Here is a 23,206-nt window from a genome sequence, read left to right as displayed (position 1 = left end):
TAAATAAAGGGAAAGGAAACTTTTTTCAATCCATTGCTGTTCCCAAAATAACGTATTTTTTAACACTAGAAGTGTTTTGCTTTTTAGGATGAACGACGGCCACCATCATTCAACCCAACTCCTCTGAGCCTATACTGTCATTAACCCTCCTCCAGTCTGTGACTGGACAGTGAAGGAGAAGCCAGCACAGTGATAGGCCCATCTCCCTGCCTCTCCACTCTCTCCCTCTATCACCATGCTCTATGATTGGTTGGCTCCTTGTACTGCTTAGCCTTTCCCTAGTCTGAGCTTTGCTGTAGAGGGACTGTAACAGACATGTAACTATGTATTAATTAATACAGAGCTGCATTGATTTGTATCTTTTATATCTGGCTTGTTTTATTATTTTTATTTTGAACTTTTTTTTTAAACCTTTTAGGTCTCACATGTATACATAAAATTGCATTCCACTTCTGAGCCTTCAATAGAGATTACTGCGACTTAGCATCTCAGTAAACTCTGATGATCCTGCCTAAGTTCATACCATTGGGTGTGTGTACCTACAGTCCATTCATAGAGAATACATTATAAACAAGTTGTATTTCATTCATTAGATTCTTAAGGTCATTGATAGTAATGATATTGCACTGCCTTCTGCATCAGATGGATCCTCATTTATACATGTTATGTTCTGTTTTCTTTCTACAGTCCTATCCGGGTATCGTATTATAAAGTATATTTGGGCATGTACCTTCTGGATATGACCAGCTCTCATACAGTTATTGCCTATGTAAGGAAAATCATCGTCAATAGTCAATATACAAGCACTGGGAGCCCTGGAGACATTGCCCTGCTGCAGCTGGACACACCTGTCACCTATACTCAGTACATCATGCCAATCTGTCTGCCATCTTCCTACACCACCTTCCCCTGTGGTACGGAGTGCTGGGTGACCGGCTGGGGTACAAGATATTCTGGAGGTGAATCCATGAAATGATGAACAAAAGTGATTTCACTCATTTTCAATCCATGTTAGCCAGGCCTATCATTTACACCCAACACATCGGGATAATTAATGATGGGTAGATGATCTACCTGGATAGGATTCACAAGGGGTTCAATGATTCCAGTTTGAAATCTATGAAATCTGAACTTAGCATTGAATCCTATTGAAGTCTATGGGGGAGGGTAAATCACAATACTAATTTTAGGCATATTCAAGGCTAATAGGCAACCTATTGTCAAAAAGAGCATGGGAACGGGGGGGGGGGGGGGGGTTATTTGTCTTTCTACAATAAATAGGCACGGTTTTTGTCTTTATGAGAAACCGCACACTTTAGAGTGAAATCCCACAATGCACATGTGTAAAATAAATGTAGCACAATTCCCAGCCGTTTTGCTGGATATGGGTCCCCCTGGGTTACCGCTAGCAACAACAGCACATTTAAGCATGTTTCTCCAAGTGTGAGCACTGAGACAATGACCAGTCTAGTATATTTGGGTTTTTTTGTATTTGTTTGGTAACTTGGATAGAAGGGATGAGTGGAATACTCCTTGAACTAAACTAGGCTCGTTAAAGAGGTTGTAAACCCTCTTGTATAACTTTTACCTATAGGTAAGCCTATATTAAGGCTTACCTATAGGTGCTATAAATATCTCCCAAACTTGCACCGTTTAGGAGATATTTACAGCGAAAACTGCCGATGACGTCATCGGCGCAGGCGCTCTGAGGGAACGGCCACCCGTGCCGTTCCTTCAGAGCTCAGTGCCGTGAACGGCGGCTCCCGCGCGCATGCGCGGGAGTGATGTAATCGCGCCTCCGGCCAATCAGATGGCCGGAGGACGCGAACCCGGAAGCGGGACGGCAGGACATGTCGCCGTCCTGTCGCTGAGGTGGCGGCACGACGGGGGCTTCGTTTTAAGGTAAGTACTACATAATGAGCTAGTATGCGATGCATACTAGCTCATTATGCCTTTCTCTTTACAGGGCTTTTTTTTTTCTCAGTTTTTTTTTTGACTTTACTTCCTCTTTAAACGGAGACACTTGAACAGTACTGTTAACGCTGACTTGACGCTGGTTAACGCTGGCCGGATGCTGGTTAACACTGACTTGACTTAAGACTGCTTTCTCACTAAAGAAGTCCACTTTTAAGCTCCCCTAAGCACTCCTGCTGAGGTAGCAATGTGAATACACTGCTGCACTGCTGAACACTTCAGGGCCCGCACCAGCGCCCTCTTTCTCTCACTAATCTTCAGGGCTTAGACACTGGCACCACCTTTCTCTATCACAACTACTTGGTTAGCTGGCTCCTGGATCCCTTTGACCTTTTGGAGTGGCCCCCTCTCTCAGGCAGACCCCTGGGCAGTTTTGAGTACTCACAACACTGTTTTTCCTGGAAACTTCTGCCCAGCAGCTCCACTCGGTCCACAGCACTCTGGATCCTTTCTGCAGCCCAGCTCAACCACCGGTCCTCTAGGCCGACCGCTCAGGACACCCTCGCTTGCCCTGACAGGAGGAGAGACAGCCGTCAGCCTCCTCCTGGGACTTTGCTTCCCGCCAAAGACCCCTGTCACATGGTCCCCTCAGACTTATAACTCATCCCAGGCTGCATTGCGGCAAACTCCACCCACTGAGACAGCTATAAGCCTTGGGGTGCTATTGGCCAGGTTTCCTCCACTGTCCAATAAGAGCCCTCATTGGAAACAGTGGGGAGACTCCCCAGACTCAAAAAATCACACCTGGAAACATGTGACAGCCTAACTAAATGATCAGGCCCCCCTGATAAGCAGACAGGGCCACATATATGCTTTTTCCAAGCACCTACCTAGGAGGGTGCTACATCAGCATAAAGGTGATCAGTCTATGTATAGCCTTAATAAGAATGACCTTTAATCATCTTCTTGTCTGTGTTTTATCACCAGGGAGTGTAGTGTCATATGGGATCCTCCAGGAGGTCATGGTTCCCCTAATAGACCGCAATACATGTCAAAAAATGTATTACAATGGGGGAAGTACCTCCACTGTCCAGTATGATCAGATCTGTGCCGGCTACAAGGATGGGTATAAGGACTCCTGCCAGGTGAGTGACACCAAGAACATTCCAGCATGGCTCACTTTTAGAATCTCTTCACAGGAAGTGGAAGCATTGTATGGCGTCAGTTAAAGTGATGCCAATGTCATTTTCTTTTTAACCATTTGAAGACCAAGCCAATTATTGGACTTTTTGTTTATACAGTATGTTACAATTATTTTTTTTGCCAGAAAATGTCTTGGAACCCCAAAGCCTTCTATATTTTATTGAAGCAGAAACCCTAGAGAATAAATTGGAGGGTTTTGCATTTTTTTTTTTCGTCACCCTGCATTTGTGCAGCATTTTTTCAAGTGCATTTCTTTTTTTTTTTTTCAAATAATTTTTTATTGAAAAATTTGCAGGTAACAAAGTAGAGAATACAAAACAGTTTCTGAGAAACAGAGATATTCAAGAATGAACATATGCACAGTCAAACAAGTGCAATCAAAGGTGTAAAAGGCATAAACAAGGGTGATCCCTACATGTTATTACTGTATATGGGTAAAACCAAGATGGATAGAGAGAGAGGTGCCAGGGGAGAGAGGGGAAAGAGTTGAAGTTTGAAAGAAGAGATTTAGAAAAAGAGGGGAGAAATGTAGGGTAAAGGGATGTGAGTATGGACATAGAATTTTCAACTGTGTTTGATCTGTGAGTGGGAGAGGGAGGGAAGTCATTGAATGGAAGTTAACAAAATCTAGTGATTATCATACCAGTCAGTCCAAATGGACCATGAATTGTCGAACTTGTCTCTGCTGCCTGCTCTGTCCGCTAAAATTGATTCATACACTTGATGGGTACAGACAATGTCAAGAGATTCAGATACATTGGGAGCTAGGATGGTTTTCCACCTCCTAGCGATTAGTAGCCTAGCTGCTAAGAGAATATGGCTTACAACTATCCGGTACTGTATAGGGAAGGCTTCTATGCCCAGGTTTAGAACAGCCAGTGAGGGGTTTGGGCGTGTCAATATACCTGTGATGTTGGAGACAACACGGAAGATTCCGTTCCAGAAGCTAGTGAGGCTTCTGCATTCCCAAAACACATGGATAATATTGCCAATGTGTCCACATTCCCTCCAGCAGGCCGGGGAGTTGGAGCGCAAAAACAGAGACAACCTGTAAGGGGTGAGGTACCATCTGAGGGCTATTTTTTGTGTGAGTTTCCAAAGGTTGGCACATCTCGTGGTAATATAGATTGATCGGAAAGCACATTTCCATTGATATGCTGTGAAGGTTTTGCCTAGGTCGAGTTCCCATTTCTAGGTCTGGATTTATGAAAAATGAGTTTGTCCTGGAACATATTATAGAAGAGGGATATACCTTTCTGTGTCTCCTTGCTTGAGGAGAAGAAACAGATTTTTGAAGCAAAAATAAGGGCGTCTTCAGGGGGCCCAGAAAGTGGGAAATTTGTAGGAATTTGTAGTGATCTGTGATGGGGAGGCCATATTGAGTTCTGAGCATGTCAAATGATTTAATTGTGCCATTGATGTACAGATCAGATATAGAGTTGATACCCCTTGCCTGCCATCTTAATGGGGCAACTGAAGGTATTACATCTACTAAAGTGTCAATAAGTATGGGGATCTCGATTTTGTCCCGAGTCATCTGTTGTCGTCGCTTTTTTGTTGCCACGAAAGAAGCAAAGCTTGTAGTGTCAATGGGAGTTGTTTGAGGGGTTTCTGTGCCCAAGTGTCTGACAACAATAGAGATTGGATGCAGGGAATGGGGCTAAGTGCGAATTCTATGGATACCCATGGGGAACTACCTGGGCGGAACCAGGCTCTGATTTGTGTAATGATGGAGGCATGGTAGTAATCTGCAATATCAATCATGCCCATTCCCCCCACCAACCTATGCTTGAGCAGGATGGACTTAGCACATCTGGGGCGTTTGGAGTTCCAGAGGTATCTTGTGAGTAGTTGGGTTAGGGCTTTTAGATGAGTTGGTTTTAGCGGGAGGGGGAGGGTCTGGAAAAGGTAGAGTATTTGGGGGAGGAGAAGCATCTTAAAGGATGCAAGTCTTCCAGACCAGGACAGCTCCATTTTGGACAGTCTAGACACATCTGTCGTAAGTTTACCAAGAAAGGGGCCGAAGTTGACCTCAGCTAGTTTATCTGGTTTAGAAGTAAGTTGGAGACCTAAGTATGAGATAGTGGACTGACTCCAAGTGTAGGGGAAAGTAGATTGGAGTAAGGTCTTTTGGGAAGCAGGGATGCCTAGGTCCAGAATCAGTGATTTTGAGAAATCTACCTTGTAAAAGGATACTTGGCTAAAGGAATGTAATAGGGCATGAACTTGGGTTTTGGAGGGGGTAGTTAGGAAAAGTATTATATCATCTACGAAAAGGTTTCGTTTGTGGGAAGTGCCCTTGAGAGAAAAACCTGAAATGTGGGGGTGGGATCTGATTGCTTCAGCTAGGGGTTCTAGGAGAATATTAAAAATTGCCGGGGTAAGGGGGCAGCCTTGCCTGGTGCTGTTTGTATTCTGAAAGGGCTGGGACAGGACATTGTTAGTATAGACCCGCGCACAGGGCGAAGAGTATAAAGCTAGAATCGCAGATAGTATGGGACCCTGAAAACCAAAAGCCTACAGGGCATGGGTCATATAGCCCCAGTGGATCCTGTCGAACGCCTTCTCTGCGTCCAAGGATAGGAGCAGAGAAGGAATTTGACGGGACCTGGCATGTTGGATAAGATTGATGACTCTCCTGGTGGCATCAGAGGCTTGCCTGCCTGGTGTGAAGCCGGTCTGATCCAGATTGATCATGGTAGGGAGAATAGGGAGGAGTCTAGAAGCCAGGAGTTTAGCATACAATTTAACATCTACTGTATATTAAGAAATGATATGGGTCTGAAATTTGGTGGGGAGGTTAGTTCTTTACCCGGTTTGGGGATCGTGACAACATAGGCAGTTAACATTTCAGGGGGGAAAAAGGCTGAGGATATTGCAGTCGAATAGACCTCTTACAGAGTCTGGGTCAGGCAACTACCGTATAGTCTATAATAATCATTGGCAAGGCCATCCGGGCCGGGGGACTTCCCCATCGGTAGGGAACCTATCATCCTAGTTATCTCCGCAGGAGTAATAGGAGCATTGAGAGTCAGTAGTTGTTCAGATGACAATTTTGGGAGTTTTAATGTGTGTAAAAAGTTGTGGATGATTTCCTCCGTTGGTTGGGGAGTGGAAGGGTCATTCTGGAGGTTATAAAGGGAGCTGTAGTAGTCCGCAAAGGAGTCAACGATGTCCTTAGGATTACTAATTTTGCCTTTAGTGGTAGGGTGAATTGGGTAGGGAATTTTTGTTTTGCGGTGTTGCTCTTTCAGCCTGTAGGCCAAGAGTTTGCCTGCCTGGTTGCCCGACGAGTAATGGGAGAGTTTCAATGCAGTAATATGCAGACTTGTATAAAGTACTCGAAATTTCTACTTGAGTAAAAGTACAAGTGCTCGATCAAAAAATTACTTGAGTAGAAGTGGAAGTGCTCGCAGAAAAAGTTACTTAAGTAGAAGTACTAAAGTATTCAACATTTTTTTTACTTAAGTATTGCAAGTAGTTTTTTCAAAAAATTTGCTACTTAAGTACTAAAAGTAAAAAGTACCAGTAGTTTTGAAAAAAAATTTCTACTCAAGTACTGAAAGTAGAAGTACAAGTACTGTGTTATGTAGTTATTAAAGAAATAAGTCAAAAGTTTGAACATCATATTGTTTTTTATTATTTCAAATGATTTATTCAAATGATTAACCTGTGTTTGTTAGTATTTTCTTGATGCACTTTAAGCGCTGTAGCACCATTTATTTGTTTGTTTCATATTTTCTTTTTATTGGAAAGATTTGGTATAGCAGCTTTTATTATACACAGCCTTTATTTTCGTATGCGCTGATTTACAAATGACATTATACACATTTTTTTGAGCTTTATGCAACCTGCCATCGACTGTTCTGGCAGTGGTAATTTTTTTAAAAGTAACGAGTAACTATGCAGCACAAAAAAAAAATACTTGAGTAGAAGTATCGAAATCATCGAAAAAATGTAGTGAAGTAAAAGTAGAAGTAGGAGAAAAAAATTCTACTCTAGGAAAGTACAGATACCGCATTTCGGTACTTAAGTACAGTACTTAAGTAGTTCTACTTAGTTACTATACATCTCTGGTAATATGTTTATTATATTGGCCAAGTAGCAATAGGCATAAGTCGCAACGTAGTTGTGAGAGTTTATTGGCTATAGTAGGGTCAGGTTCTTGTTTGTTTTGGAGCCCTAAAGTCTTAATTTCATTCAAGAGTCTGTCTATGTCCTGTGTCCTATTTTTACCCTGGCACAAAGTTGTAATATAACACCTTTAATAAAGGCCCTATGGGCACACAACAATGAAAAGGGATTAGAAACCGATGGAGCATTGAGTTAAAAAAAACTCCTTCAAGTGTTTAGTGATCAAAGATACATAAGAAGGCATTTGTAGAACTTGAGAGTTATCTCTCCAGAGGTAAGCCAGTCCAGGGGCATTCCCCTCCACCCCCCTAATGGAGACAGGGGCATGATAGGACCAGGATATGTCATGGATGGTGGAGGAGGACACGGCCTGGAGTAGTAGTCTGTCCACAAGGATTATGTCAATCTGCGAATAGATATTGTGTCTGGAGGAGTGAAAGGTGTAGTATCTTTCACTTGGGTGTTGACATCTCCATACATCAAATATATTTTCAGTCTGTAAGAGAGCATGCAGCATGGGTAGATAACGTAAGGCCGTGGATTAGGAGTCCAGTGGAAATCAACCATCAGGTTGTAATCTCCGCAGACTATCAAGGCTCGTTTACGCACAGAGTTAATTTTACAGAACAGTCTGCGTAGAAATCGGAGCTGTCTAGTGTTCGGTGCGTATAGGTTAACCACGGTGTAGAATTTATTGTTGAGTTATCCAATGAGAATCAGGTAGCGGCCATCGGTGTCTGAATGTAATTCTTGGAGGGAGAAGGCAACAGTGTCTCGGATTGCTATCAAAACTCCCTTCTGCTTAGCGGGTGCAGAGGCAGTGAAGATATGGGAAAAGTTTCTGCGTTTAAATGGAGGGGGGTTGGAGTCACAAAAGTGTGTCTCTTGATGACAGAGGACATCACTGCGGTGCTTAACAGCTTCCTTCCACGCAGAAGCACGTTTGGCCGGGTGGTTGAAACCGTAAACATTAAATGAAGTTATTGTAATTGTCATGTTAGTGTTGTAGGTGTAGATGGCGGTTGTGGCTTACCAGAAGTGATACCGAAGTGGTACCAGGCGCCATCAAGGATGGAAGGGCGAGGAGCAGCAGCATCTTCTGAGTATGTTCAGCATGGCGAGTGAGACTTCCAACATCTTGCAATCAGACAGGGGCAAAAGAAAGAAATAGGCAAAAACAGGGGGGAAGGTTAGACAACAAAGTACTATAAAAACAAACGATTCCAGCAGGAATCTAGCGACAGGAGTACTGCACATGAGAGGTGAGGGGAAACTTCGTGGGGTGGTGGCTCATCGACGGACCAGGACCAAATTGGTAAGAGGTAGCATACATAGAAGCAGAGAAGCTCATGCGTTCTTTTTCTTGTTTTTCTTTTTATGCAACACTGTTTACCATTTGGACTGCGTGTGCTGAACAGAGGTGAGGTTGTCGGAGGGAGATGCAGGTATTATATCCCAATCTCTTAGCAGGGTCAGACCCTCATCTAGGAAAGTGATCACCACTGACTGTCCATCTCTAGTGAATGTCAACTTTGTGGGGTACCTCCATCTATACACTATGTCATGATTGCGGAGAGCCTTGGTTAGGCAACAATGCTTTGCGCTTCAACATGGTGTATTGAGAAAGGTCAGGAAAAACCTGGAGGTGGGAGTATCATTCAGATGGTTGGGGGTTCCTCCGAAAGGCTGACGTGAATTGCTCCTTTACGTGGAAGAAATGGACCCTCATCAGCACATCTCTAGGGACATTCTCTGGGAGATGGGAAGGCTTTGGTAAACAATGTATTCTGTCAATGATTAGGTCAGAGTCTGATAATGCAGGAAGGTACGCCTGCATGAGCCTTCTAGCACAAGACCTCCTCTGTAACTCTAAACTGGTAACCAATATATTTGTTTAAAGCGTCGCCTATGGAGATTTTGAAGTACAGTAGTTTGTCGCCATTCGACGAGTGTGTGCAATTTTAAAGCGTGACATGTTAGGTATCTATTTACTCAGCCTAACATCATTTTTCTATACAAAACAATTGGGCTAACTTTACTGTTTTGTTTTTTAAATTCATTAAAGTGTATTTTTTCCCAAAACATGGCTTTTGATAGGCCTCTGCACACATACAGTGTGACATAAAATATTGCAATGACCTTTATTTTATTCTGTAGGGTCTCTGCTAAAAAAAATCTATATACTATTTGGGGGGTTCTAAGTCATTTTCTAGCAAAAAATACTGATTTTATCTTGTAAGCAAGAAATGTCAGAAAAAAGCCTGATCTTCAAGTGGTTAAAAGCCTTTACATGTTACCACTTTATATTTACAGAGGAAGTCTAGGGCTAGAATTATCCATGATTAGGTTTGAGCAAACACGGACTGTATTATTTGTGTTCGTACCGAATAATTGGATTTTTTTTACCCGAACACGGACACGGACACTTTACTGTATATTCGGGTAAAAATCCGTGTTCGGTCGTTTTATTTCCGGGTTTTGCATGCTTTGGCGCGCTTTTCATTGTGGGCTTTCAACAGCCAATCAACAAGCGTTTAACTTGTGTGCCTAAGCCATACCAGCCATGCCTGCAAATGTATCAGTAGCTGTGATTGGCCGTCTGAAGCATGTGACCAAGTCTTTATAAGTTCGAGGCAGCGCCGCAGCGGCGTCATTCTGCTGCTTAGATCAGGGACAGAGCACACATACGTGCTGGCTGCTGATTAGGGACAGACAGGCAGGAAAAAAACATTTGTGTCCGGATAGAATTGAGGGACAGGTCGGAGTGTGTTAGGCAGGGCGAGTTGTAGGCATTTTAGGGCGAGGCTGCTGCTGATTTTTAGGGTCAGTGTGTTCTACAAACTACAATCGATATTGCTGTGTGGGGTGGGGTCTGCACTTAGTCCCGATCTACGATCTCTTATCAATCCTTTTAGGGACAGAGTCTGCTGATTTTTAGGGAAAGTGTGTTCTACAAACTACAATTGATATTGCTGTGTGGGGTGGGGTCAGCACTCAGTCCCGATCTACGATCTCTTATCAATCCTGTTAGGGATAGAGTTTGCTGATTTTTAGGGAAAGTGTGTTCTACAAACTACAATCGATATTGCTGTGTGGGGTGGGGTCAGCACTCAGTCCCGATCTACGATCTCTTATCAATCCTGTTAGGGATAGCGTTTGCTGATTTTTAGGGAAAGTGTGTTCTACAAACTACAATCGATATTGCTGTGTGGTGTGGGATAGGAGATAGGCAGGTGTCAGTGATCCACATCCATTTTGCTGTGTGTGGGCTGCAGTGAACACAATCTTTTTGGGGTGCAGTGAACACAATCTTTTTGGGGTACAGTGAACACAATCTTTTTGGGGTGCAGTGAACACAATCTTTTTGGGGTGCAGTGAACACAATCTTTTTGGGGTACAGTGAACACAATCTTTGTGGGGTGCAGTGAACACAATCTTGGTGCAGTGAACTCAATCTTTTTGGGGTGCAGTGAATGAAATCCTTTTGATGTGCAGTGAACACAATCTTTGTGGGGTGCAGTGAACACAATCTTTTTGGGGTGCAGTGAACAAAATCCTTTTGGGGTGCATTGAACACAATCTTTTTGGGGTGCAGTGAACAAAATCCTTTTGGGGTGCAGTGAACACAATCTTTGTGGGGTGCAGTGAACACAATCTTTGTGGGGTGCAGTGAACAAAATCCTTTTGGGGTGCAGTGAACACAATCTTTGTGGGGTGCAGTGAACACAATCTTTTTGGGGTGCAGTGAACAAAATCATTTTGGGGTGCAGTGAACACAATCTTTGTGGGGTGCAGTGAACACAATCTTTTTGGGGTGCAGTGAACACACTCTTTGTGGGGTGCAGTGAACACAATCTTTTTGGGGTGCAGTGAACACAATCTTTGTGGGGTGCAGTGAACACAATCTTTTTGGGGTGCAGTGAACAAAATCCTTTTGGGGTGCAGTGAACACAATCTTTGTGGGGTGCAGTGAACACAATCCTTTTGGGGTGCAGTGAACACAATCTTTGTGGGGTGCAGTGAACACAATCTTTTTGGGGTGCAGTGAACACAATCTTTTTGGAGTGCAGTGAACACAATCTTTGTGGGGTACAGTGAACACAATCTCATACTTCTGAAGATTTGAGGGTGCTGCCTGTTCCATACTCCTACTCCTCATCCATCCTTTTAGGGGTACAAACAATAGTAATTGGGGCCTAGTGTGCTTCTGTACGTGTGAGATACATACACTTTTTTTGATCATATTTCCTATTCCGCTATTCAATAAAAACCTTTGGGGATCAATTAAATTGCGGGATAGTCTGTGTCGGTACGTGTGAGATCAACCTTTCCAAGTTTTTGGGGTTCATCACATACTTCTGAAGATTTGAGGGTGCTGCCTGTTCCATACTCCTCCTACTCCTCATCCTGCCTTTAGGGGTACAAACAGTAGTAATTGGGGCCTAGTGTGCTTCTGTACGTGTGAGATACATACACTTTTTTTGATCATATTTCCTATTCCGCTATTCAATAAAAACCTTTGGGGATCAATTAAATTGCAGGATAGTCTGTGTCGGTACGTGTGAGATACACCTTTCCAATTTTTGGGGCGCATCTCATACTGCCGAGGTTTTGAGGGTGCTTCAGTCTGCCTCCTGCCTGCTCCTCCTACTCCTCTTCCTCATCCTGCCTTTAGGGTACAAAAAATTGTAATCGGCGGGGACTAGTCTGTGTTTGTACGTGTGAGATACACCGTATTATAAAATTTTTCCTATTCCGCTATTCAATAGACACCCTTTTGGAGTGTAAAAAATTAAATTACGGCATAGTCTGTATCGGTACGTGTGAGATACATCTTTTAAATTTATTTGGCGCATCTCCTTCCCCCGCCAAGGATTGCAGGGCTCTTCAGTTTGCCTCCTGTTCCCAACTTCTCCTACTCCTCTTCCTCATCCTGCCTTTAGGGTACAAAAAATTGTAATCGGGGCCTAGTCTGTGTTTGTACGTGTGAGATACACCGTATTATAAAATTTTTCCTATTCCGCTATTCAATATACACCCTTTTGGAGTGTAAAAAATTAAATTACGGCATAGTCTGTATCGGTACGTGTGAGATACACCTTTTAAATTAGTTTGGCGCATCTCCTTCCCCCACCAAGGATTGCAGGGCGCTTCAGTTTACCTCCTGTTCCCAACTCCTCCTACTCCTCTTCCTCATCCTCCCTTTAGGGTAGAAAAAAATTTAATTCGGGCCTAGTCTGTGTTTGTACGTGTGAGATACACAGTTTTTTATCCTATTCCGCTATTCAATATACACCCTTTTGATGTAAAAAACATTAAATTGCGGCATAGTTTGCATATTTGACTGTGAGATACACCCGTGCGATACTGTTGTTGTTTTGTTCCGCTATTCAATAAACACCTTTCTAGGGCAAGATCTTAAATTACAGAAATATGAGGAGACCGTCAAATAAGGGCCGTGGCCTGGGTCGTGGTGCTGCTGGTAGAGCTCCTGTTGCAAGGAGAGGACGTGGTCGATCTGTGCCAGCTGCACGCACAAGTCAAACACCTTCCTCAAGTGTGAGTAGGCGACAGAACCTGCATCAGTATTTGGTAGGGCATCATACGCCTCTAGAAGTGATGAGGCCAGAACACAGAGGCAATAGTAGATTGGTTTGCTGCTGACAGTGCCTCCAGTTCCTTCACATTGTCTCCCACCCAGTCTACTGCAGAAAGGTCAGAGTTGGCACCTGCAGCCGATGTCCAACCGTCTTTCACCTCACCCCCTTGCAAATCAGGCAAGCAGTCTGAGCCCCAAGCCATACAGCAGTCTCTTCTTCTTTTTGATGACTCTGTCAGCAGGGTTTCCCAGGGCCATCCACCTAGCCCTGCCCCAGAAGTGGAAGAGATTGAGTGCAGCAATGCCCAACCACTTTTTTCTCAAGATGAGTACATGCAAGGACCATCGCAGCACGTCTCCGATGATGACGAAACGCAGGTGCCAACTGCTGCAGCACTCATTTTGGAGACTGACAAAGAGGGCAGGGGTGAAGACTGGGTGGAAGATGATGTGGAGGACGATGAGGTCCTCGACCCCACATGGAATGAAGGTCATGCAGGTGACCTGAGTAGTTTGGAGGAAGAGGCGGTGGTCGCACAGAGCCACCAGCACAGCAGAAGAGGGAGCAGGGTGCAGAAGCGGAGCGGCCATGCCCTAGACACTACGCCTGCTACTGCCCAACGCAGCAAGGGAACGAGCGCACCAAAGTCAGCTCAAAGGAGTTCTCTAGCGTGGAAGTTCTTTAGAAAATGTGCTGATGACAGAACACGAGTGGTTTGCACCCTGTGCAATCAGAGCCTGAAGCGAGGCATAAACCTTCTCAACCTGAGCACAACCTGCATGATCAGGCATCTAAGTGCAAAGCACGAGCTGCAGTGGAGTACACACCTTCAAAACCAAGAAACGTCTCTGGCTCATCCTGCTTCCTCTTCTGCTGCAGTCTCGGCCGCTCCAGCCACATCTGTAGTGATACCGGCACCTGCCACCCCGCAAACAGACGATCTGTCAGCAACACCACCACCTGGGTCACCAACAACCATCTCCACAATGTCCCGTGGAAGCGTTCAGCTTTCCATCTCCAAAACACTTGAGAGGAAGAGGAAGTACCCCCCTACCCACCCGCGATCCCTGGCCCTGAATGCCAGCATTTCAAAATTATTGGCCTTTGAAATGCTGTCATTCCGTCTGGTGGAGACGCACAGTTTTAAAAACCTTATGTCGGTGGCTGTCCCACAGTACGTCGTGCCCAGCCGCCACTACTTTTCCAGGCAAGCCATCCCTTCCCTGCACAACCAAGTGGGGGAAAAAATCAGGTGTGCACTGCGCAACGCCATCTGTGCCAAGGTCCACCTAACTACCGATACGTGGACCAGTAAGCACGGTCAGGGGCGTTATATCTCCCTAACGGCACACTGGGTAAATGCAGTGGCGGATGGGCCTGAGGCGGATAGCAATTTGGCGCATGTCCTTCCACCACCGAGGATTGCAGGGCGCTTCAGTTTGCCTCCTGTTCCTAACTCCTCCTACTCCGCTTCCTCATCCTCTACCGCCTCCTCATCCGGACAGCGTAACACCTTCACCACCAACTTCAGCACGGCCAGGGGTAAATGACAGCAGGCAGTTTTACAACTTGCCTGTTTGGGGGACAAACCACACACTGCGCAGGAGTTGTGGAGGAGCATGGAACAGCAGACAAATGAGTGGTTGCTGCCAGCGAGCCTCAAGCCCGGCCTGGTGGTGTGCGATAACGGGCAAAATCTCATAGCAGCTCTGGGCCTAGCCGGTTTGACGCACATCCCTTGCCTGGCGCATGTGCTGAATTTGGTGGTGCAGAGGTTCCTTAAAAACTACCCCGATATGTCAGAGCTGCTGCAGAAAGTGCGGGCCGTCTGTGCGCACTTTCGGCGTTCTCACCCTGCTGCTGCTCGCCTGTCAGCGCTGCAGCGTAACTTCGGCCTTCCCGCTCACCGCCTCATATGTGATGTGCCCACAAGGTGGAACTCCACCTTGCACATGCTGCAAAGACTGTGCGAGCAGCAGCAGGCCATAGTGGAGTTTCAGCTGCAGCACGCACGCGTGAGTCGCTCTGCGGAACAGCACCACTTCACCACCAATAACTGGGCCTCCATGCGAGACCTGTGTGCCTTGTTGCGCTGTTTTGAGTACTCCACCAACATGGCCAGTGCCGATGACGCCGTTCTCAGCTTAACTATCCCACTTCTATGCCTCCTTGAAAAAACAATTCGGGTGATGATGGAAGAGGATGTGGCACAGGATGAGGAGGAGGAGGAGGATGAAGAGGTAACATTTCCAAGGCTTTCAGGGCAGTCATTCGCAAGGGGTTCCGAGGGTGGGTTCCTGCACACACAAACGCCAGGGACACAATTGTCCAGCAGAGGCACAGTTCTGGAGGATGAGGAGGATGAGGAGGAGGAGCTGGAGGAGGAGATGGAACCATGTTCACAGCAGGGTGGCACCCAGGCCAGCTCATGGCCATCACTGGTGTGTGGCTGGGGGGATACAGAGGACACGGACGATACACCTCCCACAGAGGACAGCCTTTCGTTGCCTCTGGGCAGCCTGGCACACATGAGCGATTACATGCTGCAGTGTCTCCACAACGACCGCCGAGTTGCCCACATTCTAACTTGTGCTGATTACTGGGTGGCCATGCTGCTGGATACCGTCCTTAATTCACTCACTGGAGCACGATCGCAAGATGCGCGAGTACAAGCGCACGCTGGTAGACGCGATGCTGCTGGCATTCCCATCTGACAGCGGGGCCACAGTGGAAGAAGAAGGCAGAGGAGGAGGAGGTCGCCAACGCAACCAGGGCACCGCCAGCACCTCAGAAGGCAGGGTTAGCATGGCCGAAATGTGGAAAAGCTTTGTCAGCACGCCACAACAAACAGCAGCACCAGCAGCTCAGATGGAACGTCTTAGCAGGAGGCAGCATTTTACCAACATGGTGGAGCAGTATGTGTGCACACACCTACATGTAGTGAATGACGGGTCTGCCCCCTTCAACTTCTGGGTCTCCAAATTGGGCACATGGCCTGAGCTTGCCCTTTACGCCTTGGAGGTGCTGGCGTGCCCTGCAGCCAGTGTATTATCTGAACGGGTATTTAGCACGGCTGGGGGGCGTTATAACAGACAAGCGCAGCCGCCTGTCCAGAGACAATGTGGACAAGCTCATGTTCATTAAAATGAATCAGGCATGGATCCCACTGGACTTTTCCGTACCTTGTGCAGAATAGCAATGGATACCGACCTTACCCACCCATTGTTCCATTTTTGCTCTTTCTCACTCTTTTGGGGTGTACCCTCATTTAAAATTTGTGAAAAGAAGCAGTGTTGGCTACCTCGTCCTCCTCAGGGCCAGATTAACGTAGGGGCTATTGGAGCTGCAGCTCCAGGCCCCTACCTTTTATATAGGCCCCGGGTTGGCCATATTCACTGTTACCGCTCTTCTGTCACTTGTAAACACAGAAGTCTGGCTTCTATGCTCGCTTCCCCAGGCAGCACCCTCAGAACCTCCCCACACAGCGCGAAGGCCGGACAAGGAGGGACAGTTGCCGATGCATGGATGTGTTTATGGGCTTCAGAGACAGCATCCCATGTTAAATTAGGCATGCATGGCTGCACCCTTCCTCCTCTGGGTGCATGCCAAGGCACGGCCCTTAAGGCCCTTCAAAATCCTCAGCACCAAGCCCATGATGCTCTTAATTCGGCCCTGGTCCTCCTCCACCGCCGCTTCCACCTACACCGCCCATAGGTGTGCGCAGCCTATTGCATTAGGGTGTGCACCCCAAAGTTTAAATACACATGCATGTGTTTGCCTACATGTACATGGCTCCGATACATTACTCTCCCTGCTGGCAAAGAGAAATAGAGCAGAGCAGGTCCGAGGGAGATCTTTCCCATATCCTCACTGGCAAACAGAGTGATAATGCTATGTGCCCTAGGTGATTAGGGTGTGCCCAGGCACACCCGGCACACCCTGTGCGCACGCCTATGACACCGCCACATCCACCACCACCTCAACCTCCCTCCTACTCCATATGGGCCTCGTCCTTCAGAGATGAAGAACATTGTTTTATTTTTCTGTTTTTTTTTTGTTGTTTTAAGTTATTTCCCTATCCACATTTGTTTGCAGAGCACTTGTCGTGCTGTTAAATACGTTTTGCTGCCATTTGCAGCACTCTAGCCCTTTCCTTTGGTGTTTTAGAGCCATTTTAGTGCCTGAAAGTTCGGGTCCCCATTGACTTCAATGGGGTTCGGTGTCCGGGAAAAGTTCGGCAAAAGTCCGGGACACGGACCCGGACTTTTTTTTAAAGTTCGGCCGAACCCGTCGAACACGGACATCCAGGTGTCCGCTCAACTCTATCCATGATCTGACATTCGTGGTGATTTCTCACATGTGTGGGACGGCCATTTGCACAAAATTCTATGTAGGCAGCACACAGGGCCGGGGCAAGGGGTGGGCAGGAGCAGTGGCTGCCCTGGGCACTGAGTTATCGTGTGAGATGGGGGACACCGCAAGGAGATTTGGGGAGGGGGTTTGTGTTGAGAGGGAGAGTTTGGGGAAGGGGGCAGAAGGGGGTAAGAATTATTCCAGAAGGGCAAATTTAGGGAGGTGTGCTAGGAATGGTGATTTGGGGGGATTTGTATATGGAAGGATTATAGGGAAAGAGGATTTGTGCTTGGAGGCAGGATTTGGGGGGCTTGTGCTAAAAAAGTAATATGGTAGAGGAGATTTTTTTTTTTTTTTTTTGGTGGGGGTTATGCTAGTGGGGATGATTGGGGAGGCACTTGGGCTGGGAGGGGAAATTTGCGAGTTGGAATTGTGCCAGGATGGGGGTTTGAGCGGGACAATTTGTGCTGAAATGGGGGGGGGGTGTGGAGTGGGGGGTAGAGGATTTATTTGAGGGGTAGAGGATTTTTGCTTGGGGAATATTTTTTAAATTGGGGGGGGGGGATTTGTGCTGGGAGCATATGGGTAGAGAGATGATTTTAGCTGGGTACCCAGAGGGTACGCATGCAGATTTTTTTTTCTGGGGGGGGGGTTTGCTGACACATGATGCTCACAAATCTTGGGGGGGACCTAATTTGGAATTTTGTCCCGGGCTCTAGATGACCTTGTCCCGACACTGGTTGGACACAGTGCAGAAGTCTCCCACATGGTGTTTCCCCTGCTGGTCGATTATTCTTAGCCTATTAACTTTAATGGTCAAATGTTCTTAAGCTATATAGGAACAAATGTTAGGGGTTTACATTCGCCAACATGGAACAAGGTAGCAACAAGGAAACTATTACACACATATTACAAACATTTTGGAAATCATTTACTACACTTGCATGAATGTTGCAAAAATTTGAGCCCTTAGAGTAAAGAAGTTTTAGCTTGAGTTCAGCTCTAATATATAATGTATATGTATGGGTATGACCAGTGCAGGGACAAGGTCATCTATAGCCCAGGGCATACATGCCAAATTGCACCCCCCCCCCCCAAGATGAATGAGAATTATATCTTCGCAAACATCACCTCCCTTCCAGAAAAAAAAAAATGAACAATAATCTGCATGCTTGCTAGCATAAATTCCCCTTCCCCAGCTCAAATCTTTGCCCCCATATACCCCCAGGTCAAATCCTTTCTTTCTCTACATTCCCCTCCCCAATCCTCCATCCTAGCACAAATCCCCCCTCACAAGAATGTCCTCTCCTAGCACAAATACCACCCAATCATCCCTACTAGCACAAATCCCCCCCACCAAAAAATGTCCCCTACTATCACAAATCTTTCCCCCCCCTTTCTACCATTTCACCTTTTCCAACACAAACCTCCTAAGTCCCTCCTTCAAGCACACACCTTCTTTCCCCCTCCCAACATAAATCCCCCCAAATCACCACTCCTAGCACACCTCCACAAATATCCCCTCCTAGAACACTTTTTACTCTATGCCACCCTACAAATTCCACCTTTCAACACAAATCATATCCCCCCCCAATTTCCTTATGGTGCCCCCCACCTAGCATGATACCACAGTGCCCAGGGAAGCTGTCCCTCCTGCGCCCCCCTCCCCTTGTTCTGGCCTTGGGTATGATTCAAAAAGTGTTAGAATCCTATACCTCTTCCCAGTGGATCTCAGCCTTTCAATCAATATATTCATCATCCAACTGTGTCAATCACTGGGAAATGTCACAAAAATGAAAATCCAGATGGTATCTTACTCCCTATCAATTGGTTCTCCAAACAATTCCACTCTCTGCTGAAGAGGTTGCGGACAAACAGGCACCCTCTATCATATCATTTGGTCCTGTAAAACCTTTTCAATTTCTGGAGCAAAATATTTAAATTACTCTCTGATATCACAGGTGTCCTTCTTTAGCCAAATCCTGCACTGGCCATTCTGAACTTTAGCCCCGCCGTTACGCACGGTGACTACCCATATATTAATATGGGTAGTCACAGAACAGTGATAGCCAAACATTGGAGAGCAGATTGGGCCCCTAATAAATCTAAAGTCTTATCATTAATTCCAACTGAACCACTCATACGAAAAGTCCTTATCTCTTAACTGGTAAAAAACAGCGTATTGAGGCAGTATGGGAACCGTAGACAAACTGGTGTACCCTTCAATAATAGTACAACCCCTCCTGGTGTGTGACACTAAGATCTATCTCTATTCTTTATTGTTGTGTATTACTTCAGCTACAGAATATCCTTGTTTGACAATATGAAAAATTGTGTTAGAACCCCTCGATGCGCCATTCCCCATTTACATACCACTCTCGCATACCCCATTTCCCCCTCAACGCTCCATTCCTTTGACACTATCACTAAGTACAAAAATGGCAAAAACAAGACCTTTACCATCTACTTCTCAGATCTCTGCTCTGCTCAGGAGATACATCGGCCTGAAAAATCTTTGCATTCAACTCCTGTACCCCAGCCATGCACTGTGGTTCTATCTGCTGACCATCCCTACTGTGCCCCGTAGGGATGTAGAAGTTGGTTAGACAAACCACAGAATGAGCAAATAACCAATCATGGGACACCCCAGTAAGTATGATAGATGTGAAAAGGCCATTGCTCTGCAATCAGAAGAATGGATGGCTGGGTGAGTGTAAAGCCTCGTACGCACGCAACGAATTTCCGCCGACCGGTCGTCTGTCTTTTGTCCAGAGTGGTGTCTTTTGGTTGGAATGTGCTCTAGACTGCACAATAATTTTCCCGCACGACAGAATTCTACTTCAGAAGTGATGTCATGTGTTGGATTGCTTTCTTTGTGTTCTTTCTTCTCTGAGCATGCCCAGTCTTGCTCATAAGATGTTTCCCCATCAAAATCTGTACTGACTGCACGAAAATCGGACGTGTTTTGACGGAGGACAAAAATTTTATAGCCTGCATACCAGGATTTTTTTGGCCAAAAAGTCGGAGTCGGTTGTCGAGAGCACCATACTAACAAGCCGAAAATCGGCAGGTCGGTCGTCGGACGAAAATTCCCGGCCGAATTTCCACTCGTGTGTACGGGGCTTAACTCCTCTTTCTTTGCTGGTCCAGATTTTTTACATACTTTTTTTTTTTTACTTGGCAACAAATTTGCTTTAAGGAAATAAAAACTGACTTGGTTGCTTAAAGTTCTTGTGTAGTGCCAACTCCATACCCATTAACTAAGTGCTAAACTAGTTTGTGTGATTACACAATCATGGAAAAGACAAACAGATAGACATAGGTGCAGCTGATGATTATTTATGTCTTACAGGGTGACTCAGGAGGACCTCTGGTGTGTAAGGTCCGGGGCGTATGGTACCAAGTTGGAGTTGTGAGCTGGGGAAACGGATGTGCAGAACGCAACTTCCCTGGGGTGTACACACAGGTGACCGCCTACCAAGCCTGGATCAGCAAGTACCTGAATGTTACATTCAATGATGTGTCATATATTCCTACACCAACGAGGACATGTGGAGGAAGTCTCTTCAACCCAGGGTACACCAATGCTGCTGTATTAACATCCAGCCTTTCACACTATCGCTGGGTGATCCTGGTCCCAACTATTCTTCTGCTGACACTAATATAACCTAAAACAGCCGTCTCTGCTGACCTAGACAGGCATAGAGGAAATTCTCTTTATATAGAATACCAAATCACATAGACGGAAAGATAAAAATGTGTTTGAGCTCACAGATGACTGGATGTATTTAGTAAACAGGATGGGCTAAAAAAAATAAAAATTCCCTTCACAAACATTCTACTCCTTTACCAAATAAGCCATACTGTCTTCTATTGCCAACATATGAAAAATAAATACATTTTTTGGAGAATACAGTGGTATTTGTTTAAACTGAGGAGCTCCTTAAAGCGGTAGTATCCCGCTTTTTGACACTTTTACCTACAGGTAAGCCTATAATAAGGCTTACCTGTAGGTACAAATAATATCTCCTAAACCGTGCCGGTTTAGGAGATATTTACAGTGCATGCAGCCGCTCGCGCGAGCGGCGCATGCGCTCTGAAGGTCCGGGGGGACCTTCAATTAAGTTGCCGGGAGCTTGCCGGAAACATCACTCCCGCGCGCATGCGAGGGAGTGACGTCATCGCGGCTCCGGCCAATCATCGCGCCGGAGCCGTCTCTTTCGGCCAATCAGCGCGCCGGAGCCGCCGAACCCGGAAGAGATGACGAGGGATCATGGCAGCGCCCGCAGCGATGTCCGGGGGTCCGTGTCAGGGCTTCGTTTTAAGGTAAGTTACACATAATGGGCTAGTATGCGATGCATACTAGCTCATTATGCCTTTGTCTTGCAGGTTTTTTTTTTTTTACTTTTTTTGTTATAGGGTTTACAACCGCTTTAATGCTTTCACTGCATGGCCCTGTGCTCCACTTTTAAACTTAGCTGGCCAGGCCATTTTTGAAATTTTTTCCTTGCTTTTTTATTTTTCCCTTACAGCTTTCAGAGCATATGATTTCTGAAAGCACATGACAATTAGAATACAAATAAGGTGCTATTGATTTTTAGGGCACAATATTATTTGAGCAAATGTTTATCAAAACAATATTTTCACTAAAATCATTATTAGCAGATAAAAACACAACACGTTTTACAAAATTCCTACTAAATATAAAAGCTAACCTGTATTGAGTTAATAAATAATCACTATTTGTAAATTTTAGATTGCGCCTTTTTGAGAAATGGGGAAAATCGAACATACGCAAAAATGTTCTCTCTGTCAATATCGATGGAATTACTATCAGCCCATCCCCGCATGCCAAGGTCCTAGGTGTTGTCCTGGACTCTGAACTCTCCTTCAAGTCCCACATTCAATCACTGTCCAAATCTTGCCGCCTTAACCTCCGCAACATCTCCAAAATACGTCCCTTTCTAACCAAAGACACAACAAAGCTCCTAGTTCACTCCCTGGTCATCTCCCGCCTCGACTACTGCAATTCCATTCTCATTGGCTTACCTCTACACAGGCTATCCCCCCTTCAATCCATTATGAATGCTGCCACCAGACTCATCCATCTTACCAATTGCTCAGTGTCCGCCGCTCCCCTCTGTCAAGCCCTCCACTGGCTTCCGCTCACCCAACAAATCAAATTAAAAATACTAACAACATCTTACAAAGCCATCCACAGCTTAGCCCCCAACTACATCACTAGCCTAGTCTCAAAATACCAACCTAATCGCTCTCTTCGTTCCTCTCAAAACCTCCTGCTCTCTAGCTCCCTTGTCCCCTCCTCCCATGCTCGCCTCCAGGACTTTATCAGAGCCTCTCCAATCCTATGGAACTCCTTACCCCAATCTGTCCGATTATCTCCTCTATTAGCTTTTAGGCGATCTCTGAAAACCCTCCTCTTCAGTGAAGCCTATCCTACCAACCCCTAACAACTCTACCTCCATTTTATCCATCTGCCCATCCCCCTCGGTTACTGCCTTTTGTTTCACTTGAACCTCCCTTCTAGATTGTAAGCTCTAACGAGCAGGGCCCTCTGATTCCTCCTGTATTGAATTGTACTGTAACTGTATTGTCTTCCTCCACACTTTAAAGGGCTGAACAAACTGTTGGTGCTATATAAATCCTGTATAATAATAATAAAAAATTGAAATATCCAAATTTCTCAAAAAATCTAGAGGTTTTCATTCTTCCCTTACAGCTTTCAGACTTTGTCTAAGACCCCACCCCCCCCCCAAACCATATATTTTCTGAAAGCACATGACCTGTAAAATAAAAAAGAAGATTCAATCTCTATGGAAGGAGATATCCCCCCTGATCTCCACAATAATAGGGAAAAAATATTTTATGAACTCTGCTTTAGCTCTTTTAAGTATTGGCATAGATGACTTCCCCACTAACGCGAGAGCGGTAATAGCTCACATCCTTTTCACCACCAGAATAGCAATGGCCAAACGGTGGCA

General features: G+C 45.6%; 1 protein-coding gene across 1 annotated transcript in view; it reads left to right on the top strand.

Moving 5' to 3' along the window:
- Positions 1-20,871, top strand: part of LOC309558211 (transmembrane protease serine 9-like) — a gene marked incomplete at both ends in the record, with an annotated part of 116,697 nt that extends 95,826 nt beyond the window's left edge. The window contains 3 exons of the mRNA XM_082261233.1: positions 688-959; positions 2,902-3,059; positions 20,557-20,871. Of these exons, the coding sequence (XP_082117359.1) occupies positions 688-959; positions 2,902-3,059; positions 20,557-20,871 (745 nt within the window). The remainder of the gene's footprint in view (positions 1-687; positions 960-2,901; positions 3,060-20,556) is intronic.
- Between the last annotated feature and the right edge of the window lie 2,335 nt (positions 20,872-23,206).

The sequence above is a fragment of the Pelophylax lessonae genome (genome assembly GCF_965119305.1).
Source record: "Pelophylax lessonae genome assembly, chromosome: 6".
In the NCBI taxonomy this organism is placed as follows: Eukaryota; Metazoa; Chordata; class Amphibia; order Anura; family Ranidae; genus Pelophylax; species Pelophylax lessonae.
Note: the sequence above shows the minus strand (reverse complement) of the source record. Positions and strands in the feature narration are given on the sequence as shown.